At 35.6% G+C, this 25,797-nt stretch overlaps 1 protein-coding gene across 1 annotated transcript; it reads left to right on the forward strand.

Annotated features, from left to right (window-relative positions):
* Positions 1-1,721: 1,721 nt before the first annotated feature.
* LOC311291150 (ribonuclease inhibitor-like) lies at positions 1,722-25,175 on the forward strand (the record flags this gene model as incomplete). Its single annotated transcript, XM_084410023.1, has 12 exons — positions 1,722-1,876; positions 3,693-3,866; positions 4,785-4,955; positions 10,465-10,635; positions 11,658-11,831; positions 11,977-12,150; positions 13,568-13,741; positions 13,831-14,004; positions 18,728-18,901; positions 20,204-20,365; positions 23,578-23,711; positions 24,068-25,175. 12 exons carry the CDS (start codon positions 1,722-1,724, stop codon positions 24,139-24,141), a joined length of 1,911 nt encoding a protein of 636 aa, XP_084266149.1. The 3' UTR covers positions 24,142-25,175.
* Between the last annotated feature and the right edge of the window lie 622 nt (positions 25,176-25,797).

A 25,797-nucleotide genomic window follows, 5' to 3' on the forward strand; every position in this document is an offset into this window, starting at 1 on the left:
GGGTTTTAGAAAACAAAAATATCCCCCCCTCATGGAGGGAGGCAATGATCTCGGTCATACCTAAAGAGGGGAAAGACCAATCGGATTGTGGGAATTATCGTCCTGTAAGTCTCTTAAATAATGACTACAAACTATTCACCTCCATATTATCTAAAAGAATAGAACTGATATTACCAATATTAATACACAAGGACCAGACTGGCTTTGTTTGACAAAGACAGACCCAAGATAACATCAGGAAAACACTGCACGTCATGAGACAAATCACACAACAAAAACTGGAGACACTGATATTAAGTTTAGATGCAGAGAAAGCATTCGACTCAGTGAGGTGGTCATTTTTATATAAAGTACTTTCAAAATTTGGTTTCCATACGAGTATGATTGACACATTTGCAGCTCTATACAACAAACCAACAGCTAGAATCAAAATCAATGGAGATCTAACCAGTTCATTCATCCTGGAAAGAGGAACGAGACAAGGGTGTTGTGCGTCGCCGCTCCTCTTTGCCTTGTTTATAGAACCCATGAGTCAACTGATTAGGCAGAGGTCGGATATAAAGGGGGTAACAATGAAATCTGGGGAGCAAAAACTGGCCCTATTCGCTGATGATTTATTGATAAGTATAACACAACCTACTCAGACACTCCCAAAATTGATGAAATTATTAGAGGAATTTGGTTTCATTTCGGGTTATAAAATTAATATCAACAAAACTCAAATATTAAAATTTAACTACGATCCACCACCCTCAATTAAGACCATGTACAATTGGAAATGGGATGCTGAATCCATTAAATATTTAGGTGTTTTATTACCTAGGGACTTCTCAAGATTGTATGACATCAATTACGGCCCATTAAATTCAAAGATAAAATCTGATATACATAGATGGAATGTTATCCCCTTTTTAAGTTTAAGCTCCCGGATAGAATCAATCAGGATGAATATTCTTCCACGGTTACTATACCTTTTTCAGTGTTTGCCAGTCAAAATACCATCTAAGCAATTCTTAGAATGGGACAGATTAATAGCAAGGTATGTGTGGCAAGGGAAAAGGGCCAGAATTAAATTTAAGACACTGCAATTAAGAAAAGAGAAGGGTGGAATGGGCCTTCCTTGCCTACAGGATTACTACCATGCAGCCCAACTGAGACCTTTAGTCTGCCTGTGTTCGCCAACATACACTGCAGCATGGAAAGAAATAGAAAGTACGATGTTAAACAGAATCCCAATAACAGCCCTACTAAGTGATAACAAATTATTAAAAGAACAGGAAATCCCAGACGATTCTATAACAGGCAATTCTCTGAAGTCCTGGCAGACAATAGTAAAAATTTGCAGATTAGAAGAAGCATCAAAAATTATGAGATGGTGTGCCTATGATTCAGACTTTGCACCAAACAGGATCGATGGCAGATTTAAGATATGGATCTCAAAAGGTTTAACTACTTATTATTCATTCACCCACAAAGGGGCATTCCAGAGTTTTGAAACCCTACAGAAAGATTATGGACTGGGAAAAGATGATTTTTTTTTAGGTACCTGCAAGTGAGACACCATTTAACGAAAACCTTAAAGGGGTGTTAGGAACAGAGTCAGGGTTCCTGGAAGTATTTTTATCATTAATTAAACCCAGACCAAGTAACAAAATTATCTCCAAATTATACAATACCATACAATTATCTAAACAAGAGAATACAGAATACATAAAGAAGAAATGGGAAAGGGAATTGAAAGTGATGATCACACAGGAGAGCTGGGGGAAAATATGCCAATTACAATGGTTATCAACCGGGTCAAACACATGGCGGGAGTTCTGCTGGAAAAACATTGTACGATTTTTTATCACACCCATTCAGAAACGGTACCAGGGTAGCGGAGATGCTTGTTGGAGACTTTGTGGGTCTAATGGAGCCAACCACTTTCATATTTTTTGGGACTGCCAGACAATTAGACCTTATTGGGAAGAGATCCATAAACATATAAACAATGTATTTAATGTAAACATTCCATTCAAATGTGAAACTGTGTATTTGGGCAATCTAGGGTTCGAAACATGGAACATTAACGATAAAAAATTGCTGGCGATACTGTTGGCAGCCAGCAAGAAATCTGTTACGAGGAAATGGTTAAAAGTAGATCCACCCACCATTGATGAATGGATTGAAATTGTTTATGAGATTTATGTTATGGAAAAGATAGCCTTCTCCCTCAAAGTTGAAAAAGAATTTTTTTATAAGATTTGGTCCAAATGGACTGAGTATGTAAAACCAATCAGATTTGATTTAATTTGACTGTACTTGTGCTTTGTGTAGACCTGCCCTCTTTGTGTTGTTTTAAATACCTGAAGTTGTGCGCATCCCGGTTCCGTTCTGCTTTGTTATTGTTCTTAACTGAAATAAGTAGAGGTCCGTAAAAGGAAAACTCAGAAGGGCAATATGAACAACTCATCCAAAATTTCTGAATTCATCCCTGCCTATGTACTTGAACACCTAAAATTGTAATTAATGTATGTGGTGGGATTTTGCCTTTCCAAATAAAAAAATAATATAAAAAAAAAAAGTAGTTAGCTACATTGAACCTTCTTTTTTTACAATGACATTGTTACAAATAACTGAATATTTGTTAATGAATAAAGTTATAAGTAAAATATTTGGGGGGTTTAAAACAACATGTTGTAATGCAACGTTTCAATGAGTAGGGTGAATTCAGGTTGACTGGGACTATTTTTCCCAGTCATTTCAATGGCAAAAAGTGTCCCAATCGTTTGATCTCAAACTTACTGTCAAAGTGCAAAATGTTACAAATGTAACATCAATACAAGAACAAAATGTATGCAAACTCAAACTGGATACACAGGAGTAATCAAAAATGCAGGTTAAACTCACAGCACATGCGATAGGCTATTTACTGAAAAGAGCCGCTCTGAGACGCAAATCATGAGCTGCTCGCGCTTTGCTTTAAATCCCACCGCAACCATCCTTTGCCAAGTAATAAGTGCACTACTATATTGCAATTTTATTTCAGTTCGATTAGTGATCTTTTATGTTCATTACAAAACTAACGGGACAGATTAATCTATGGTGGTTCATTATTGTGATTAAAATAGAAATACACATTTGATATAGAGTGCAATAAAGCAGGATAAGTAGTACATTTAAAAAGCTATTATTCACCTTCCATATGCGCTTTAAGTCTTTAATGTAGACTGCATTTTAAACTTTGGTTTGCATAAATTACAGACGATTCACATGAAATATCCATTCCTGTACATCTTTTTTATAATCATCAGACAATCTCTTGTTTGACTGTAAAGTCACAAAATGCATGATGTAACAACAGCTGGTGATAATGAACAAATGTAGTTTATCAAGTAAGAAGAAGACGCTGCGTTGCTTCAATGCATTACAGGCTCATGATTCATCAGAATGCAAAATGGAGTGTAGTTTTCAGTCGCGCTACACAGCTACCTGGAAAAAATATCTAGCTACTGGAAAAGCAACAATGTTTTAAAAGTAGCTGAGCTACTGTCCACATACTAAAAAATGTAGTTATGTTAGTGGTATCGTGACTTGTACTGTAGCTAGCTACTCCCCAACACTGTTGAACAGTACGAAATATGTTTAAATATATGAATCGTAAAATAACAATAACTTGATGAATTTTATAAATTCCCTTTTATTTCTAGACTTTCAGACTGCAGTATCACAGAAGAAGGTTATAAAGCTCTGGCTTCAGCTCTGAGATCAAACCCTTCACACCTGATAGAGCTGGATCTCAGAGGAAATGATCCTGGACAATCAGGAGTGAAGGAGCTCGATGATTTACTACAGGATCAGAACTGTAAACTCAAGACACTGAGGTGAGACGTGATGAAATAACACAAAATAAATATGCATGCTAAATATTCATACAAAATATTCTTTCAGTAATACAATAAGCTCCACAGGTTTTGTAGTGGGGGTTACTGAGTTTTGTTTAGATACAATTGCAACCGTCTACGCACACCTTGGCAATAGAATCGCCAATGGCTAGTACATTTTTTTATTTACTCACTAGACTGATATAATAAAAAAATATATATATATATGATTCCATCAATATCTGCTTGTCTTTGTAAAACGCCACAGCTTTTTAAATATCTGAACCTACACTCTTAACATCAGTCAATCAAGCATTATATAATGATAATCAAGCACTATTTATGATAGAACTTTAGTAATTAGAACTAAAACTTGGTATGCATGCATATTTGTCATTTTAACTGAAATTAGGGCTGGCGGTGCTCATGTGGACAATCCTTATGCTGGCTGCGCATCCACTGAGCTGAATTGAAGTAGTACAGACGGAGAGCGAAACTCTCAAGCGCTCAGATATATTTTCAATTGCTGAACACTCTGACTATTCCAAACTCATACTTTGCCTCTAACACACACACACTGGCGAGTAAAAACTAAGAGTTGATTAGCCAATGGGTCGTGATAGACATTATTTAGTGCCCAGAGTGAAAATTTAGTCGCAGATGCGAGTGATTTACTTGCATTGTAGAGGGTTGAATTGTACTGATGGTATTCAGTAGTATGATATTAAATGTTTCTGAAACTGTAGTTTAATGCCATCAAGCCCAGGTTCACTGCATCACTGTATCTCTCTACAGCAGTTCTGAGTCTCCAGATGTCCACAAACATGCAGTTTCACAAGCCAGTTTTCTGTGCGCTGATGTTTCTCACATATTGCTTAAAGCCATAAAGACATTTAAATTTCATCTTCCCTTCTGCAGGTTTTTGAGACCTACTGCAGAGGAAGCCTGTAAATATTTGACAGAACTTGTGGGTAAAAACCCGTTACTCCTGAGAAAACTGAATCTGAGTGAACACAAACTAGGAGACACACGAGTGTATCAGATCGCCTCTCTACTGCAGGATAAACACTGTAAACTCAACACACTGATGTAAGTATTTTGTTTTAGTGACATAAAATGTTACATTACATTTAATATTATTTTTACAGTAGTGGATAATACCATTTCCTCATTTGTTTGAGTGAGAGCAGTTTTTCTCTTAGCAGACAATAATGTTATATATTAAAATTAAGTAAACAATTAAAAACATACACATTTAGATAAAAATTACTTTCACAGATTGTATATAATTTAAAGTACACATACTGTATATGCTTTAATTCCAAAAGCTTATATTTCATATTTTATATCTACAGAGTTTTTACTTTAAAGTATGTTGATGTGTGCAAAAATGTGGTTGTGGATAGAGAACTGCAATCCCGTGGGATCTCACCCATAAGATATCTAAAAACAAAGAAATGATTATTCATCTATTGCACAAAAGCAACAAAACACCTAAAATAAAATAAAAATGTATTTACAAATGCAAGAAAATGCAGTTTTTTTTTTTTTTTTACAGCATTGAGCAATGTAGCCTATCACTAGCCGCGTTTCCATTAAAGATTCGCGCAAAACTTTTGCGATTTTTTTTTTTTTTCTAAATATCGATAAAAAACTATTGCGAAATTACGGCGTTTCCATTAACCAATGTTATGCGGCTAAAACGTGATTTTTTCCTCTTGCGATAAGTCATTCCAAAAATCATGGCAACGGACGTTGGTAAGTTTATATATATCACAGCCACGCACCGCACTAGACATTATTATTATTAATGGAAGGAAACGTAGGCATGTTATCCAAGCATTAATGGCAAGGAAAGACCCTTATACTGCGTCTGTGAGCGGCACATATGAGGTGTTTCTGGGTGTTTCTCACTCATTTTTGCTCCGAGGTCTTGATTGTGGCATTTCTTTGAGGTTTAGAATCCAGTATTTCTGTCATTCTTTTGTCTTATATGAATTTAATAAAGAACTCCGTCTCGTACTCTGTCCAAACACACCGCGCCTTCTGAGTCAGGTGACCTGTAAATGCGTAAAAACTGTTTCCATTGCAGGTTTGCGAAATATTTCTTTTTCCAATTGCCTGAAAAACCACCTCATGCGAGCGGAAAAACTTTTTTGCGATAAATGGGAGTTTTTTCTAAATTGACGTGTTTCCATTGAGCGTATTTTCAATTCGCAATTCAAATTTGCGCAATTTGAAGGGTAATGGAAATCTCTTCATGCCCTATGGGACATAAGGCTTCAGTGAGCACTCTCCATTGTATTGCATTGCATTTGGAGATTGCAGGAACAATACACTCCTACAATACATTCGTATTGTGCCAACCCATCAGAAAATCCAGAGAGGACCCGTAGAGAATGAGTCTTCCAGGTTCGGCATGACTGAACAGCTCTGTGGGCTTGAGGTTTTCATTTCCCAGATCCCGTGTCACTGGATCTACTGCATTATAGCTCTTATTTTATTCGCAACACTTAAGTTTAATATTGTTAATGCATTAGATATCATGCACTAACAATACTTTTACAGTATTTATTAGGTTGAAGTATAAATACAAATTAATATAATATTGTGCACTCTTTAATTCATGCTGTCTTTAATTCCTGGAATGATTTCAGTGCGAGTACCAGTAAATGATAACCGGATATTCAGTATTACACTCAACCTTATTGTTAGGGTTACTGTTAACACCTTCTTGGTGATGTAACTTTTTAATCAGGTTGTGAAATGAATCATAGTAAAGGAAATTTTATAAAACACGCCCAGACAGACAACACTGAAATATCACTTGTAGAAGATATATAGAATCTGTTTTATGTCTCATTTGGTTTAGGGCTGTATGCTTACTGTTTGTAAGTCAGATGTGGAATAGTGCTGGATAAGATCAGATTTTGACATTAAGTATCAGACTAAACGGCAACCGTAAACTGAAATGATGAATACAGGTGCACCCACATTACTACAGCCTCAGGGTAACTGTGGGAGAGTGTGTAGAACAATCAAACTATTGAGATCACAAGACTGAATAGTTGCAGCACGGTGCTGGTAAACCTCCTGTGGTGAGAGAAATATCACTGGCAATGATCCAACTACTACAAAAATTGTTCAAAATATAGGCATGTCCAAGCAACAGAGCTGTAGACCACAAGAGACTTGTTTGACGTTAATGCGCTGATGCACCTGACATACTGACGCACATTTAGCTGGATAAAGTGTCTAAAGGGGAAAATAATTCCCAAGTTAATTCCCGAGTGATGAAGACTAAACAATTACTGTTTAATGTTATTTTTTTAGCATTATATTTCATTATAATCTTATAATGTATTTTGTGTGCTGATGAGAGATCTAGGATGAGCTATATTTTGCTTAGAGGTGTGTGTGCAATGCAACGTTCATGCCGTCATTTCGCAATAGTTTTTTATCGATATTTAGAAAACATCGCTAAAGTTTTGCGCAAATCTTTAATGGAAACGCGGCCTGTTAAAGCTATAGTAGGTAATCCTGTTCAGAAAGACTTTTTTTTATACTGGGTGAAATGGTCCTTCCATCCTGAGAGTAGTCAATACATTATGTGTTCAGAAAAAGGAATGAAAACAATCAGACCTCTGTAGCAGCTGCAGGACAGTAAAAACTCTGACCAATCACTGCCATTCGGTGCGAATGTAAAGAACCAATCAGATGCCTTCAGAGCCAGGAGGAGTGTCTTAGCAGTGTCAATCAAGTTCACGTACGCGCTGATCGCCCCTCTCTTGCACAGCGCGTACCGTCATTCAAAATCAAGATTGCCGGTGTGCCGAGCAGCTGTGCTAATGGCGGACAAACAACCAAAACTGCCAATTTCTCGAGTGGCACCTGCTCATACAACAAAGACAGGTAAACGGAAAAAGACCGATGACGATAAACAAGCCCGTCGGAGCCCATTGACTCAGTGTTAAAACTCTAGCCGCATAACATACAGATAAAATGTCACGCACTGTGCAAAGCAACAATTGAAACCTGCTAATTCACTGGCTTGTCATGTTGCTAAAATAATGTACTAGCAAACCTTATTTAGCATTACATATCGCTAGAATAATTATTTACATAGCCTACTGCAACGTTAGTTACCGTTATATTATCTTACTAGCTATTTATAACTCATAGAAAGAGTGCAACGTTATAAAGTTACATTACATGTATTGCATAATACGTAATGATTTGAGGACCAAGTTTGTAGTCAAAGTATGGGCAGGCCAGTCAATGTAAAGCATTTCGTCCCTACCAGTGAATGTGCCATAACTGTTTATCCGTCGTCATCGGTGACCCTGCATGTTTACTAGCCTGCGCGTTCACGGCAGGCTCCGCTGTGGGGGGAACTTTACATAACAAAATACATGTTTAACAGCTAGTAGGCCTAACGTTATATGTTATGAATCTTACACGAAATTCATCTTCATCACAGTGCAACTAATGGAAATGGAAAAACGTGTATCAATGCAACCTGTTTTTAGCTTTGCCTTATAGTTATAACTAGCTCGTTAGCGAATCAAAAAATATATAATTTAAACTTTACCAATATCGATATGATAGCTTGATAGTGAGTAGGCTACTAAAATACATCTTATTTGTTTATATTCATAATGATAAAGTTAGATTTTTTTATAACATGTGATTCTGACATGATGCTACATGCACTGCGCTCCTTCCTCTTCCCTCGTCTCAGGTAAATAATGCGTCTTCCAGATCAGCTGTCGGAGTCGCGCGTTCATGTGTTTTGGGGGCGTGGCTTTGGAAGGACCCCAGAAGGGAGAGGGTGGACTGAATGGAAATAATGAGCTGTCTTTAAAACAGTCGTTAGAGGTCTACATACACTCGATTTTTATACTTTCTTTTTCAGAATACTTACATTTTAATTATGTATTGATATATACATAAAGTTTAAACAAATTTGAAAAATAAGTTTTTTAGACCATTCTTACCTACCCCAGCTTTAATTTCTTTTACTCAGTGACCAATCAGATGTATTTAACCCATTTGTGCCGGGTTAGAATCCACTCACTGCTCAAAACGCAGTAGTTTTTTGTTCAGTGCTGGATTTTGTTCACACACTCATGAGTCCTCTCAATATCACAAACACATTGTAGACATTATAAAATATTTTCTGTGCAGTCAACTTTACTGGTTATAACTAGTTTTGTGAGATGTCAGCTTTTTAGTGATTATAAAGGAAGTGCTTTTTGCATGCATTCTGCCATGCCAAACCATGCACACAGTAGCCTATGAGTGCTTTTCTGTTAAATTAACTGTGGTTTGTGAATGTTGATGCTTTAATAACAAATGTTTTATTGAGAGCGTTCATGCTATGATGTTGTGGCAAGGCGACATGTAACTTGAAATTATTTAATCGAAATTTCATGGACTTAGTGATCTATGTATGCTTTTATGCGTGAAAGTTGCAGGTGGGAGCCGAAGAAGGTTGCATATGTTTTTGTAGGAAAATTATTTGCAAAATAATTTAGTGCCTGTTCCAGAACAAAGCAAATTAAATCGTGACATACCAATTGTTCGGCCACCGATCTTTATCAGCTGATATATATCTTAATCCCACCCTCTTTTGATTGACAGGATATAATCAGCCCTGATCGTCAGCTGTTTTTAAACAATCGGCTGGTGGCCGACAGGCAGCATGGAAAATCGCTTTTATCTGCCAATACCAATTACAAAAAAAAAAAAAAACTCTTTTTTTCCCATGCCTGGAGAAGTATAAAAATTTAGGGTGCATTTGATTTGACAGAAAATATGAATGAAACCTTAAATGCAGAATGATGTCATCAACATTATTGATCCGATTTGGTGGTAGAGAGAGACTGTAAAAATGTAGCACCCAAATGATGACATTGACACAGAAGAACCCTTTTCGAAGTTTATCTGAAATTGTGTAAACTTTTTTACATTTGAAAAACGTGCAATGAAAAACACCTGCAATTGTAATGTCATATAACAGTAAGAGAGAATTATAGATCAGAACTTAACTTTTAATTTAAATAAACAAAAACATTTTAATATTTCAGTGATGCTTTGGATGAACGATATACAATATATTGGCCCATTGAAATCGGCAATATATAACAGCTTTTGACAGCGCCTCACGAGCTCAGCTTCTTGTTCGTCTCACCAGAACACACACAGCAGCGGAGTGACGCGTTCAGAATCGCAGCCTGTGATTCGGTCCGCTGAAGAGGTGCTTTTATATGCCGAGCAACTTCTATATTGGCTTGTTCCAACAGTGTCAAGTCAACGGTCTTGTTCAAAAGTTCAAAAGAAGTTCAAAAGAAGAACGATTCAGTGTAGTTGCCGTTCGATGCCGCTTTATAAAGACAGAGCGCTAACCGCTATTCACACACTTGAACGCCGTAGCAACGGCTGTTTTCTCTTTTCTTTCTGCTGATTGAGAACCACTGCCCTAACTTATTTACATTTCTGAAATGGAAAATGCTGATAGAGAGAATTACAAATATTTACAAATCTTAGTTTGATCATCATAGCTCTGATTCATTGTCTTTTCTCTTTGTGTCTTCAGTCTGTGTGGATGCAGTATTACAGAGAATCAGTGTTTCACCCTGACTTCGGCTCTATTCCCAAACCTTTCACACCTGAGAGAGCTGGACCTCAGTGGGAATCAACTAAAGTCAGGAGCAAAGCAGTTATCTGGTGTACTGAGAGATTCACGCTGTGAGCTGGAGAGATTGAGGTGAGGAACATTCACATACAAGAATCAAACTGCTTAAAATTCCTCGAACGCTAAGCTATATACTTGTAAAAAATATTCTCTTTAGTATTTAGTGATCTGGTGAAATAAATAACAGGGATGTACATAAACCTTATTTTAACATACAAAAATTGCTTATAATCAAATAAATAATGAATTTGATTATCGATTAGTCGCGTCTGCGCACTGTGCACAAAATCATCCGCCTGTCACAGTGGGGAATAACCCGTTTATTTAGATAAAACGCATGGAAAGCAGCTGCTGTGCGAAAGGTGCACGAGTCACAACTCAACTGAAACATGAGAATGCATCAAGCGCTCTTGCATGAGGATTTACTGGATCTTGCCTTGTGCAGGGGGATGCTTGGAAGAACATGGCACTGATGAAGGGTTGAACCTGAAAACGTTTTGCTGCACTTTTAGTTTTCTGACTAAATAAAAGCTCAGGAGTAATGCAAGTGAAGAAAGTTTGGTCATTTACTGTAAAGTAGAAAATATACATTTACTTAAGAAATATACATTTTCATTTATTTTACAGTGCATTTGATTTACATTATATTAGCTATTACTGTCATATGAATAATAATTCTTATTAAATAAATACATAATAAATAATAATAATAATGATGCAACCCCATGTCCAGAAAAGTTGTCATATTTTGTCAAATGTGATAAAATCACTCTCTTTAACCTTTATTTAACTAACAAAAGAACAAAGGATTTTTAATATTTTCACTGACAAACTTAATTGTATTTTGTAAATATAAACACATTTTGATTTTGATGGCTGCAACACACTCCAGAAAAGCTGGAAAGAGGATATTAGGAAGGTAGTTATAATCTTTTTTTCAGTGTAGATGTTGCAGTGTACAGCCCTGAATGATGATCTCTCTTCCTCTGAATGTCTGTTTTGTTTTGTTTGTTTAAGAAAAGGATGTGACTTTACAGAATAAGAGAATCTTCTTATCTTCTGTCTTATTTTCTTGCTACATTCTCATATTGCAGGTTAAGAGGCTGTGAGATGACAGATGAAAGCTGTTCTGCTGTGACTTCAGCTCTGAGATCAAACCCATCACACCTGAGAGAGCTGGACCTCAGTGGGAATAAACTAGGAGAATCTGGAGTGAGAAACCTCAGTGATCTACTGAAGAAACCACAGTGCAGACTGGAAAATCTACAGTTAGTATCATTATACTTTACAGCAGATACAGTGTGATTAAAGTTTACTGTTTAGTTAAAGACAACAAGGAGACATAGTGGGGAAAGAGAATAAGATGACATCATAGATCATTGTTCTATGTGTTTTTTCACCCTTTATCTTCAGATTGTGTAAATGCAGTATTAGAGAGAAGCAGTGTGGCATCCTGACTTCAGCTCTGAACTCAAACCCATCACACCTGAGAGAGCTGAACCTCAGTGAGAATGAACCAGGAGACTCTGGATTTAAAAACCTCGGAGATCTACTGAGGGACCCACAATGCAAACTGGAAAATCTACAGTTAGTATCATTATACTTTACAGCAGTTACAGTGTGGTTAAAGTTTACTGTTTAGTTAAAGACAACAGAGCTTAGGTTACATTGTTTATACTGCAGCATTTCACCTGAACTGCAACTGCATTTTCCTATTGGTCACACTTAATATTAGGTGCCTAACTAATGAGTAATTGTATTCAATTTCATTTGTCTCAATTCAAATGTCAGTGTACTAATTGTGTACATGTTGTTCTGAAGAAATTTTATGCTGTTCACATCTGCTGTTATAACAGTTTCCAGCACACAGAACTAGTGTGACTGTGTTAAAAATAGCCCATGGGAACTATACGGTCACATTTCCAGTTTGTTTATAGTTTTCATGTCCTGTTTTCTGTTTTAGTCTTCTGGTCAGTTTTCTAGTTTGGTAATTGGCTCTGCTTTCTTTCGTTCCCTGCCTGTTAGTGTCCTAGGTTACAGATTAATTAGTCTTCATTTTAGGTGTGTTCTCTCGTTAGGGGCCGTTCACATGTCGCGTCTTTTGCGAGCTCAAGTTAGTTATTTCAAGTGTAGACACGCGGCAAGAATAATAGAAGCGCACTCGTTTTTCCAGGCGCAGCGAGAAGAAAAAAGTCCACTGAAGATCACTTTAATCTCAAATAGAGAAGCGAAATAACACAAGGAAACGCAGTAGCAAAAGAACTGTACACAATTAACACCAGACAACCAGGGATTACCAAACTGAAAGTATAATTATGGAGATTATCTAATTATACCTACTTTCAGTTTGGTAATCCCTGACTTTTGCTCGTTACTTTTTCGCGTTACAGAGGCAACGACTGACGCATTTGTATTACATTCCAAAGAGCTCCGTTATCATCCCCGCAGTGAAACTAAACCATATCCGTACTAGCTGGCCCGGGTCGGCACAGAATGGAACGGTTAAACAAAGAGAACCTTTCGACCTAACGGTGAAAAAGTTGGAGAACCGCTTGGCCCGACGGCTATACACTCTATGACAGACTAAACGCCTACTGTATCTAATTAACTCTGTACTGTCAGCATTTTTGATCATTTTCACAAAAGTTTCATAGCCCCCAGAATATTTTGTTGGATGAATATCTAAACATACAATATATCAAAATAAAGAACAGACCTTCTGCTTTTAAAAAAAACAACAAAATCATTTGATTCTAGCTTCATGCATTCTTATTTTATATGCTGATTAATGTTTGATGATCATGTTAGTTTATGTATGTGGTAAAAACATCAATCACTTGTTTCTGCTGCTTCTTTTGTACTAGAGATTCTGTACTCTTCCTTTCTGTAAAACTGTGAAGACATGGATTGCTGGAAAATTCTGGGGAATAATAGTGGGGAAAGAGAATATAAGATGACATCATAGATCTAAGTCATTGTTCTTTGTGTTTTTTTTTTTTTTCAGATTGTGTAAATGCAGTATTAAAGAGAAGCAGTGTGGCTTCCTGACTTCAGCTCTGAGATCAAACCCATCACACCTGAGAGAGCTGGACCTCAGTGGGAATGAACTAAGACACACAAGAGTGGAGCATTTCTTTGAGCTACTGAAGGATTCACGCTGTAAACTGGAGAGACTGAGGTCAGTATATTCACTTACAGCAAAGAAAATAGTGCTTTGGTGTTTAAATGAAACAGAATGAAAAGTTTTTCTCATTTCTCCCATTGCAGGTTAAGATCCTGTGATATAACAGCAGCAGATTGTTCTGCAGTGATTACAGCTCTGAAATCAAACCCATCACACCTGAGAGAGCTGGACCTCAGTGGAAATGAACTAGGACGCACTGGAGCTGAAAGACTTAGTGTTCTGCTGGGCATGTCACAGTGCAAGCTGGAAAATCTACAGTTAGTATCATTATACTTTACAGCAGTTACAGTGTGATTTAAAGTTCACTATTTAGTTAATTTAGGACAACAGGACCAGTCACATTGTTTATAGCACTGTGTCTTTTGGTCTTTCCTTGTCTAAAAAAAATAAGTACTGAGCTAATGGACTGATGGTTCAGTGTGTCTATCAGTAGAAAGTTTCAAATGCTGAAATCTGACAAACTGCAAAATGAGACCAAAATGAGAACAGACTAAACACTGATAATAGATTATTCTGACGGAGTTAAATGGTTTTTACAGCACTTATGGCACTTTTTACAAAATCTACTTTTATAAAAGGGGTCATGAAATGTCTTTTATGAAATGTTTTTAAGAGATCTTATGTTTCTGGATGTTAGCCTATGAAGTTAGCCATGTTTTTATACAAAAACATCGAATATTAGTAGTTTGAATATAAATGAAAAAAAACCCCTAATTTTCAAGTGGCTTTATCTCTACCAGAAAGCAAGTAAATGTTCACTGTTGCGACTGGCAAGCTCTTTTAAGCATCTCTTCTTCATCTCTTTCTCATTTAAGCATCTCTTCTTCATCTCTTTCTCATTTAAGCATCTCTTCACAGTATAATATCATAAGTACAATAATATAATAATATATTGATAATAGCATATTGTTTATGTATAATACTATAATAATAGCAATAGAATATGAAATATCAATTACAGAATATAGACAATAAAAAATAAGTTAAATAGTGACTATGAATAGTACAATAATTTAACAGCATAACTATAATAGATTGATAATCACAAGTGGTATAATATAAGAAGAACAGCAAATATACAATGTAATATCAATTGCAGAATAATATAGACAATAAAAAAAATATGAAACATGATAATATTGATCATTAAACTGACATTTAAGCTTTATACAGTATAAGCTTTACAAGCTATACAAGTCAAGAAATAAAGTAAACGATTCAGTCAAACATACAGCAGGCTACAACGTTAAAGTTAAATAGCCTAAATATATAAAGTTATGAAACTTCACTTTACCCTCAGCCAAAACGATTTGCCAGGGAACAAATGATAGATTAATGAGACCAAACATCGCCCGTTAGATATAGAGACACCAGAGCGACAAACGTCAGCAGCACTAGCCGAGGTACAGCTGTTCCAGGCGGGGTACATGAGCGCTGAGCACGCGGTGATCGCTTGGATCTCACAACTCCGAAAACGTCAGATCAAATTTTTAAATAGGTAAAAAAAAATTTTTTATAAATAAACCACAGATTTGAGCTTTAAACAACTACATTGTCGACTGAAAAACTCTTAAAACTACATTTCGTGACACAATAACAGTAGTATTTTTAAATTTTACTTATTTAACATTGTTGCCTCCCACTGCTGTATGTTAATCCGTTGCTACACTGTGTAGTTCTGAGGGTCAGACACAGTATTTTATCTAACCGTCTTACTGGTGTGTCAGCGTTATTGGAATATTTTTGTATTAAGCCACATCGCTTGTCATTAATTAAGATATGCTGTGATGTAAAATAAGAATAAAAATCCATGGTCATATTTTACATGTATACACAGATGTTTCATGGAATGTTAGGTCATACATATTTGCCTCAAAAGTCATGGAAAAGTTATCGGAAAAATTTTGGTAGAAATGTGTACAAACCCTGATAACAGCAAAGATAAACTAGACTGACATAGATCAGCCTGATTATTTTTTCTTCACACAATATATTAATATTGAACTTATTTAATATGTACCTAGAAAATATTTCTAATTTCCTGTATGTACTAATTTCATTAGCAGGCTAGCAGCACTCTTAACAATAGCGATGTTTTTATGATCCACCTATATGCACATTTTGGGAAATTGCATAAAAAAACTGGATGGAAATGCCAAGATGTGCATAAATTCTAAGAAATGTGCATAAAAAACCTGAGTTAGATGAGTTTTTTATTAGACAAGAAAATGTGCATAAACCATGATAGAAACACATTTACCAAATGAATGCCTTGATGCGCATTAAAAAAAGTAATTTGACTTTGCACAATGAGATGACATAACTGGACTACCAGTGGACTGATCTCGTTGCACAACATATGAAATGCTGTTGTGGACGTTCAGAAATACCTGAATCTGTTGTCAAAGTTGTTCGGTATAATTACCAGAACCGTCTCCCCTGACTGCATTCCTAAAAGCAGGTCTCCACCTCCGAAAGCAAGACAACACGTTTGTTTCAACACATTTCTTTTTTGACAGCACTTGATCCAGTAATACTAACACTTTCTCTTCTATTCTATTATTTAAAAAAAAAAAACACTGAGAAGGGTCACAGCACTTGCATATTGTTGTCCTATTGTTAGTTTTATTGCTTCTATTGTTCTCATTTGTAAGTCGCTTTGGATAAAAACGTCTGCTAAATGAATAAATGTAAATGTAAATATTTCGTCTGTATGTCATTTATTATATACAGAAATTATAATATACAATGGCTTCTCCTACTTTTCTTAGTGATATCGAACACCAGTTTATCAGGAAGTGACAATTTTGTTCTCTTCAACTCTCTGGATGGAAATGCTGCTCTATTCGCAAATGTTTTATGCAATATTCCAGTTTTGAGTTAAATTCACAACTTTGGATGGAAACATAGCTAACGATACATTTGGAATCTTAGTATTAAAATCCCCCTGTGGTGAAAATATATTTTTTAATATAGTTAAAGGTGCATTAAGCAACTTTTCATGTTAAAAATACCCGTTTTTCTAACCCATACATGCTTAAACAATTGCCTGATGGGCTGAATGAGCCCTTCTCACTGCGATTGCCTCTATAATCCTGTACAGTAAAATAAATAAGAGGGATTCGGGACGGAATCGACTGGGCGTGACGTCATGCGCGTTCACGCTCACCTGGCTATGTCTGGCAGGTTTGTGTATTCGCCGCCATTATCCGCATCAGCGAAGACAACTCAAGCGACTTTTGCAAAAGTAGAAGATGGATTCAAAGAGACCGGCTTCTAGTTCATCCCAAACCCCAACGCAAACTCCACATAACCGCGTGCACAACTCTGGTTGCAGTTTCGCGTGTCGCCAGAAGGGGGCATAGTTCTGCAAAAACTCAGAGACTTGCACCTTTAAAGCATATTAAAAACACCAAACAGACATATTAAGACCAAACGTATACAAATTCATCAGGCCACACCATTGCTGGGTATTTTCTCCTCAAAACTGCAATTTACCCAAGACAGCTTCAAAAACACAGTTGGAATGTAGGCGGGAACTAATTTGCAAATTCACAGAACTGTGTTACTAGATGAATCAAGGGTCAAGTCTAGTCACCTTTATATAACCCTTTTTACTATACAGATTGTTTCAAAGCAGCTTTACAGTGATAACAGGAAAATAATGCAACAAAGTTTGTGTCTAGAAGAAACAAATCTAGAAGAAAATAGTGTCACAGTCCAGCTTAATTTCAGTGATGGTTAGTTTTTGTTGTAAAAAGTTATTAATTTAGTTAATTTATATATATATACAGCTGCTCTGGAGAAAACAGTGATGTCATCGTCCAGCTCAGTTCAGTTCTCATATAATGGTGTCAATGCAGGCAGATCAACAATATTGTTAAATATTAAGGGTCCCCAACTAAGCAAGCCAAAAGCCAAAGGCGACAGTTATTAGGGTGTAGAGTTACATTCAACTGATTATTAGGCATAAAGAAATTATTTTCATAGGACAAACAATGTTTCAGTATGTCATGTTGATTATCAAAGATGGGATTTAAGGGATACAGTTATTGTCTACAAGGGGACTTAAGATACTGGCTTGATGTTTATTACAAACACACTTAAAGATTGTAAATAAATGTAGATTAAATGTCAACATTTAATGTCAGAAGTCAGAAACTGCTTTATTGCCAAGTATGTTTGCTTTGGTGACAGAGGAAGCTTTCAGTTCACTGAGACAACAGCAGTACACAAATAGTAAAATACAAGATATATAATAAAGATATGTGAAAGACACATATGTGTATATACTGTACATAACAAAATAAACAATCTGTGTATCTGTGTGTGCAATATACAACAGAAGATTGTAATTTACACTGAGTGTAATAATAATGTTGCTTATTAGTTACAAACTTACAAATTATGTAATTATTTGAATCTTCTCTTTATGGAGATGACGTTGAAAGATAAATTACATTAATCTAAAATTTCCCACAAAATCTGACCTGTTGTCTCAAATTATAAATCATTATAAGCTTACTTAAATTGGGTAAGGGTTTTTCTTTTTTAAACCAAAAATCTTCTGTATTGCAGCTTTAAGTAAAAAATTGTATTAGTGATGTTAAACTACACAAAATTGACTTTAATTTTGATTTATTCATTATTTCTTCATTTTATTCATTTTTCTCACATTAAAAAGCAGAAATCTCTATCTAAATAGTCTATTTATTATATTTATATTAAATGTGTTGATTCAGTTGTTCAATCTGTTTTATATTGAACCTGTCTTAATGTACATTTATAACTCACAGACGTTTTGAAGATGATTTAATTATTACCTGAGTTATAACTAGTTTCCTTCTAGTAATACTCCTCTAATGGTTTATGGTTATGTAATTAAGTTTCCATGTTGTTTTTGTTGTATTATATTGTATGACACTTACTCATGGTGAATTTACATGTATTTGAGCCATTGTTGTTCCTCTTTGTCCTCAGTCTGTGTGGATGCAGTATTACAGCGAATCAGTGCCGTCTCCTGACTCACTCAATGTGTTTCAATCTTTCACACCTGAGAAAGCTGGACTTCAGTGGGAATCAAATAGAAAACAAAGGACTGGAGAACTTGTGTGACTTACTGAAGCATTCAAAGTGTAAACTGGAGATATTGAGGTCAGTAACGTTCACATACATTAATCGATATGCTAAAATCACTTCTACATAAAACAATTTAACCAAATCACTTTCACTCAATATCTCATGAAGAGTATATAGTATTTTAATATAATTTATTATTTGTATTTTATTATTTTGTGATCTGATGAAAGCAGGGTCTTAAATTGACACCCACCAAGTACCAAGCGCAGGTCAGTTTTGGCCATAGTGGCAGGTGATGATTTCATAATCCATTAGCTTTATACTGTATGTGCACTGTGGCACAAGGACCCTCTGTCAGGCAGTAACTTCAGTCTTGAAAAATGTATAAGTATGATGAGATGATTTCAGCCACAGAGTAAACAGCAGAGGGATAATTGCATGACTAAGTTGCCTAGAACACATGCATTAAACCAAACAGAGCTTAAAGTATAATAATGTGTCATTTAATTAGCTGATATTAGTAATTAAATATTAGTAGACCAGATGTGAAGCAGGTGTGAAACATTTTCCAGTCTGCTTCTTTATTCTGGGCTGAGGAGACACCAATTAAATGATAGCCTTGAATAGTTAGTGTAGCTTTGAGCAAATCAAGCAACCTTTCCTGTCAGATTTGATATTGACTAGTGCAAAATGCCCGTGCAAAATCAGTTTTTGTGTGTTTTCTTTTTAGTAATAGTTGGTTTGGTGTGTATGAGTGCTCATTGTTACAATTACACAGCAAAAGTTCAGTGACATTTTTATTTGTGCATGGTAGAAAGCACACAGTGAACTCGGAGAAAACGCTATGCTGGAGCAAACAGTTTGTGAATAGGCAACTACAAATGATGCCCGTGAAAGAGACTGTGAACACATTGAATAGGATATGTTTAGTTGGTGAATAGCATAGGCTACTATTACACAGTAGCGATAACTTTAAGCGCACCAGAATAAAATATAATATTCAGAAGTAAACAGTGTAGCTGACAGAGTGTTTGTCATAATGTTTATTTTTAAACCACTACCTTCTAAGTGCTTCTTTTACTGATATATTTACCGATATCTTTTGCATTTCTAATCCAAACAACGTCAAACTTGGCACTGCACTTACTCGTGCCCGTAGCGAGACACCTGTCAAGTTTGAAATCCATCGGACTAACGGTTCGAGAGATATGCGATTGAATTGAATTTATAGATATTGAGGTGAAATTCATGTTGGTGAATTTCTCTGCCACTGGAAGTCTCTCATCACATGGTTTCTATTGAGATGACTGATTTTTCCTGCAAAATTTTGAGTTGAAAGTTAAACTAATAAAAATTATTCTGTTTGTCTCTTTCTAGTCTAAACGACTGTGGCATTACAGATGTTTCTTCTTTAACTCAGTCTTTGACAAACACAAAAGCACTCCAGTTTTTAAAAGAGCTTAAACTGAGTAAAAATACCATCGGATCCTCCAAGCAGAAGCTCATGGACGTGATGCAGAACTCAAGCTGTAACCTGAGGTGAGTAAACATCCTTTAGTTGCAGTAACACTAACAAACATAGGAATGCAAATTTAGATGTGTTATATTTAAACTACAAATACAGGGTTTTGCCTGCACTGAAAATATTTTGGCTTCCACCAAAATTAATGTTTGTCCCGCCAAAGCTTTATTTGGTCATCTAATGTGATATCTGAAATAACTGATGCACTTGTGACAATGACATGGAGCATTTTATTTATAAGCTTAAGGTGATTAAAACAGTGTGCATAAACATTTATTATTTCTTTGATCAAATATCTAACTTCACATTCTTTCCGTTTGTATCAAATGCCCTTTCAAAGAAACATTCCAGTGATCTTAGTTGGATTATCGCTCCTCTGGCAGCAGGTGCATAAGGGCTAGCATGTTATCTTAGCATACCGCAAAAACACAATTTATCACATTAATATCATATTTTTTTCAATATAACGTCAGTCGAATGTTTAAAATATCTCCCTTCTGTGATCTCATATGGCATCTTATTACAGAATGATGGGGAAAATACATTCATTTAGAGCAGTGGTCTTCACTATATTTTTCATGCGAGCCGCACTGATAGGACAAAGTCAGTAGGAGAGCCATTTTACCGCAAAGTATAAAAAGTTACATCCAGTCATAAATACCATGTCTGCCTATCAATCTGTCACCCCTGAACAATACAATATGCAATGCAATAAATACAAAAGGGTGAAAAAAAAAACCATTATTTATGATTTATCAGTCAAATTTGTAACTGAGACAAGATGATTTCCTTTAATGAAAAAAAAAAAAGAAAACATAAAAAGGGATTTCCAGAAAATATTCATCCCAGAATGACCTTAAGTTATTTTTTTCTACATTAGCCCATCTTGTAGGCCTATCTAAACAACCAAGAGCACATGCAGCGTTAAGAGCTGGAAAGACCGCCATATAACTGGCATCTCTGCAGAGACTGGATATTTACATGCACAACTTTTGTTTCAGTCGGACTGAATTCATTCCGATTGATGAATCTGAATGTAGACTATTGTAGTTTACATGAACGCTAAACATCGTGATGTGATACATGATCGGGTTGATGTGCGTGTTTATAAGTCAAAAGATTCAAATCGGAATATGAACATATGAACCGTTGTGCCGTGCTGTTTGTATTTATCACGCAGTAAAAATGCCCAAAGTCATCTGTATGATAATCTGAAACAAGGACTGGTGAGCCGTTGTCCTGCTTCACTTCACAGATGCTGAGTGAAAGGAGAATTATAGAATGACAGGACACTCATTTATGTGACACTTTATTCATCAGGAGAACAGCTCGTTCGGCGCGTCATATACGTCGTCCTTTCAGTTTCGGTTTTCAGTCGATCAAGTTTTTTCACGTTCTCTCGATAAACCACCCTTTTCAATCCGATCGAAATTATTTGTAATAGAGCTGACACTTTTAGTTTTTAAAGGGTTATGTTAAAGCCCTACTTGTTATTAATGGTTTTATTAAATATCTCTAGTGAATGCATTATCATATCAACGTATTATATTTACCGCCATGCGAGCCACAAATTAAAGGGGACATATCATGCCAAATGCACTTTTTTAGCCCTTAAATGCATTTTGTTGTATATTTGGAGTGTTTAGAAGTAAAGAAAATATGAAATTATTCTCTTCAGGTGCTTCGTTGATATCTTTATATTCTGTTTTGGTCATATTTTTCAACCTGCTCCGATTTTTCTGTTATCTATGACGTTTTTTGAACTATTACGTCACAGTATTTGCAGCGGAACTGCCAAATAAGGACATTGACTTCCGGCCCAACACTTCGAGCAATCCGCCATTTTTATTTCTCGCTGCAATTTTGTAGTCCAAGCTAAAGGATGCAGAAGTTACGAGAGGGTGAGTTAAAATGTTCGGTTGTTGGATGTAGTAACCCACACGCTTCATTACACCGTCTAATGTTGATGAACAGCCGCGCTTGTGACAGGGCGCATGTTTAACTGAAAACTGTCGCGCGCGCGCTCACTCTCTCTCTTCGGAGCCAGGCGAAAGTTTAAACAAGACATCACCGTCTCCAAACTAGACGCTGTCTTGCTCTCTCTCCCTCGCACATATTAATCAAAATAAATCGACACGGTGGTAAAAGGTCGGAAGACCAAAGTTTCATGTGTAAATACAGTACACACCATTGCGATACATCCATATGAAGACGTTGTTCTACAGGTTCGTCGTCTTCATTTTCATCTCGCTCCGGCTCCGACTCTGGCTCGAACATGTAAGGCTGGCTGGACAAGTCTTCCGTTGTTGACATTTTGTTAATAACGTGTGAATAAAAAGTTTCTGTGCCGCTAGATAATCGTATCTCTGCTATCAAACTACAAAAATGGCCGAACGGGGTGGAGTTGAACCTCTGCATCCTGGAGAGGGGGCGGGGTATGAAGTGTCTCAATTGTATTTAAAGAGGCCGCACCAAAACGAGTTGCTCTCAGACGCACATCAGAAAAGGGGTAGAAAAGGGGCCTGTGGAGCTATAATAATGAGGAATTCAGACCTAAGCATTGCAGTTCCGCTTTATATAGACTACAAATGTATGATTTATATGTAAAAAGGAACAATTTAAAAGCATGATATGTCTCCTTTAAAGCTTGGCGAGCCGCATGAGGCTCGCGAGCCGCGCAATGAGTAACACTGATTTAGAGTATTTTATAAAGTAATAAAGTCTATACTGTCTTTTCCTGTGTCCTTAAAAACCAAATGGCTAAAACTAAATATACTAAACTGTTTGTTTTTTAGGAGCAAATTTGGAGTATCTAACTCTAGCGCCAACACCTGTCCAAAGTTGCACTCACGTTTATGCTAATAACAAAACAATTTTTTTTTATTTCCGTCATGAAAATGTTTCCGCCATTTAGAATTTTCCTAAAAACCTACTTTTTTTAACTCCTCCTAGACCATTGCTCCAATTTTCACGAAAATTAAACCAGATCATCTGCAGACCTAGGAAAAACCCTGAAATATTGTTTAGAAATGTTTGTATTAAGTTTTGCTTAGTTGAAAGTGTGTAATCTGTGTATGCCAAATGATATAAAATCAGTAACTAATCTGTTTACAGGAATTTAATGTTAGTTTCAGTCTATTACACTTTGTACTTAATTGAAATATAATAATTCATTTGCAACTTGATCCATTCAACACTGATTATTTTCTCTTCTAATTCCTCCTCACAGCCTCATAGAGGAAGGCGGGGTTAAAAAATTCATCAAAGGCATTGGTGGATTGTTTGGTTCGTCTAAACCCGCGGATAAACCTGTGAAATCAACAGCACAAGAAAAGCCACCATCGGATGAAGGATCCTCAGAAGGTTCTTGCTATAATACTGTAATAAATGAATACTGTGTGTATATGATGGTAATTTTAGCGAGATGTGGCTAAAAAGCAATTCATAAATAGTAACACTGCAAAACCCACAGCTATTACGAATTCAAGCTTTTTATACCTGTATTGTACATGTATATGTATATAGTACATTTAAACAGCTTTAAATAGCATTGCTTTAACAAATGTACAGTTTATTATGCTAGCTCTGTATTTTAAAAAGGGTCAGGCTTAGAAATTAAATAATGCAGCAATAATAGAAACATACGTACACATTGTGAGTTATGTTGACTGGATATTTGACCATTTAGTGTTCATACAAGATGTTTTGCTTTTTTACAGGTAAAATGGAGGGAGATGAGCCTGATCTCAGCTCAGTGGAGGATAAGCCTGATCTCAGCTCAGAGGTGGATTAGCATGAATATGAGTCTTCAATTTAAGACCTTCATCATAATGATGTTGGGATTAAACTCCTCCATAATGAAGCAATTAAAACATTGCTTATTGTAATTGTCAAATTTAGCAATTAAATATATTAAACTATATAAACAAAGTCTAAAATTAAAATTACATCATTGTGTGATACATATGCAAAGATTTTAATGTCAAATCTGTCATAATTATGTATCTTTATATTATTTACTTAACTTTGATCTGTTTTACAATTATATTTTGCTTACATTTTATATACATATTTTTATTGATACATTATTTATTTGTATGAAACTCTGTCTCTCTGCTTTGACTGACATACGGATAACGCCTGTTATCACCCATAATCCACATTTTAAGTTGTAGCTTTCGCATTCCCCAGTCTAGATATTCTATCCAGTGCTTTTTGATCAGCAGTTATAATTTTCTCATTTGCCATTGTATTGTATATTTACACAATATGTTAGCATAATAAAATACAAGTTGTTATAGAATATGCAATTATTCTATCATAATTATGCCTTTTTGTGTATGAAGCACTTATGTATTGTAGTTAACCATAACTGTAACTTTATATAATGGAAGTGTTGTGTGAAGAAAGACACTTGAAATAATCATTGTAACCATTTATGAAGAAAATGATTTATGAAGAATAACACTGTAAATTGTTGTTGTAAAGCGATTTATTGAGAAAATGGTTTATAAAGAAAAACATAACACACTTAATGTTTTCAGCATTTATTAAAAAGCATAGTGAGGAACAAAACATCTATAAGAAAGAGCTTTGCTATTGTTGTTTTGTTTAAAATGTATAATTTTGCAAAGTTAATTAGTTCAGTTCCCTTAATTGGAGTGTAACTGGTATTAAGATGCAACAGCAGATGCAGAGATTATGCCATGTCTCGATCTCACCACTAGAGGTCAACACAATATCATGTGAAGAATAAGTTTTATATAATAAAACATCAACAGTAGCCTACAAATAGAAATAGCACCAATCTTTTTTGTAGTTTTTGGTAGTGAACATTTACCAACAAGTCTTAGAGAAATGTTCTACTTTCCTTTATGAAAGACTAATTCTAAGACTAAACTAATTGTGATATATTTTGTAAAGGGAAAGCACAGTTCAGACTTAAATAAATCAAAGAAAATTTTACTTTTAAAGAAATTTGTTGAAGAGCAGAAGTCAGCTCAACTCTTAATTAGCCTACATTTGCAAACACACAACTCAGAAGTTTCTTTCAGCAAGTCTGTCTTTTCCCACAACAGAAGAGACACAAAAAGACTTTAACACAAGTAGAAGTTTGAACAATATTTTTATTTCTTCTTTTTCATCATTCTTGGTAAATATCAATTAACTTTTGTTATAAGCTTATTGTAATATGTGACCGTGCAGCAAGGAGCTTACATCATTTCTAGTAGGAGTAAGAGTCAAAAACAACTCAAACCATGCACACACTCTATTCTACATTTATTTTAATCACTCACTACTGTTACTCCATAAAAATACATTTAAATAAAAATAATACAAAATACAACAATCCTAATAAAGTATAATTATTTGAGTAATATTGGGTCTTGAAGATGAACTCGATGTTTCATTGTCTTGTTGCATATTCATATAGAAGTCACAGATTGTA

Source organism: Rutilus rutilus, assembly GCF_951802725.1.
Source record: "Rutilus rutilus genome assembly, chromosome: 5".
NCBI lineage: Eukaryota > Metazoa > Chordata > Actinopteri > Cypriniformes > Leuciscidae > Rutilus > Rutilus rutilus.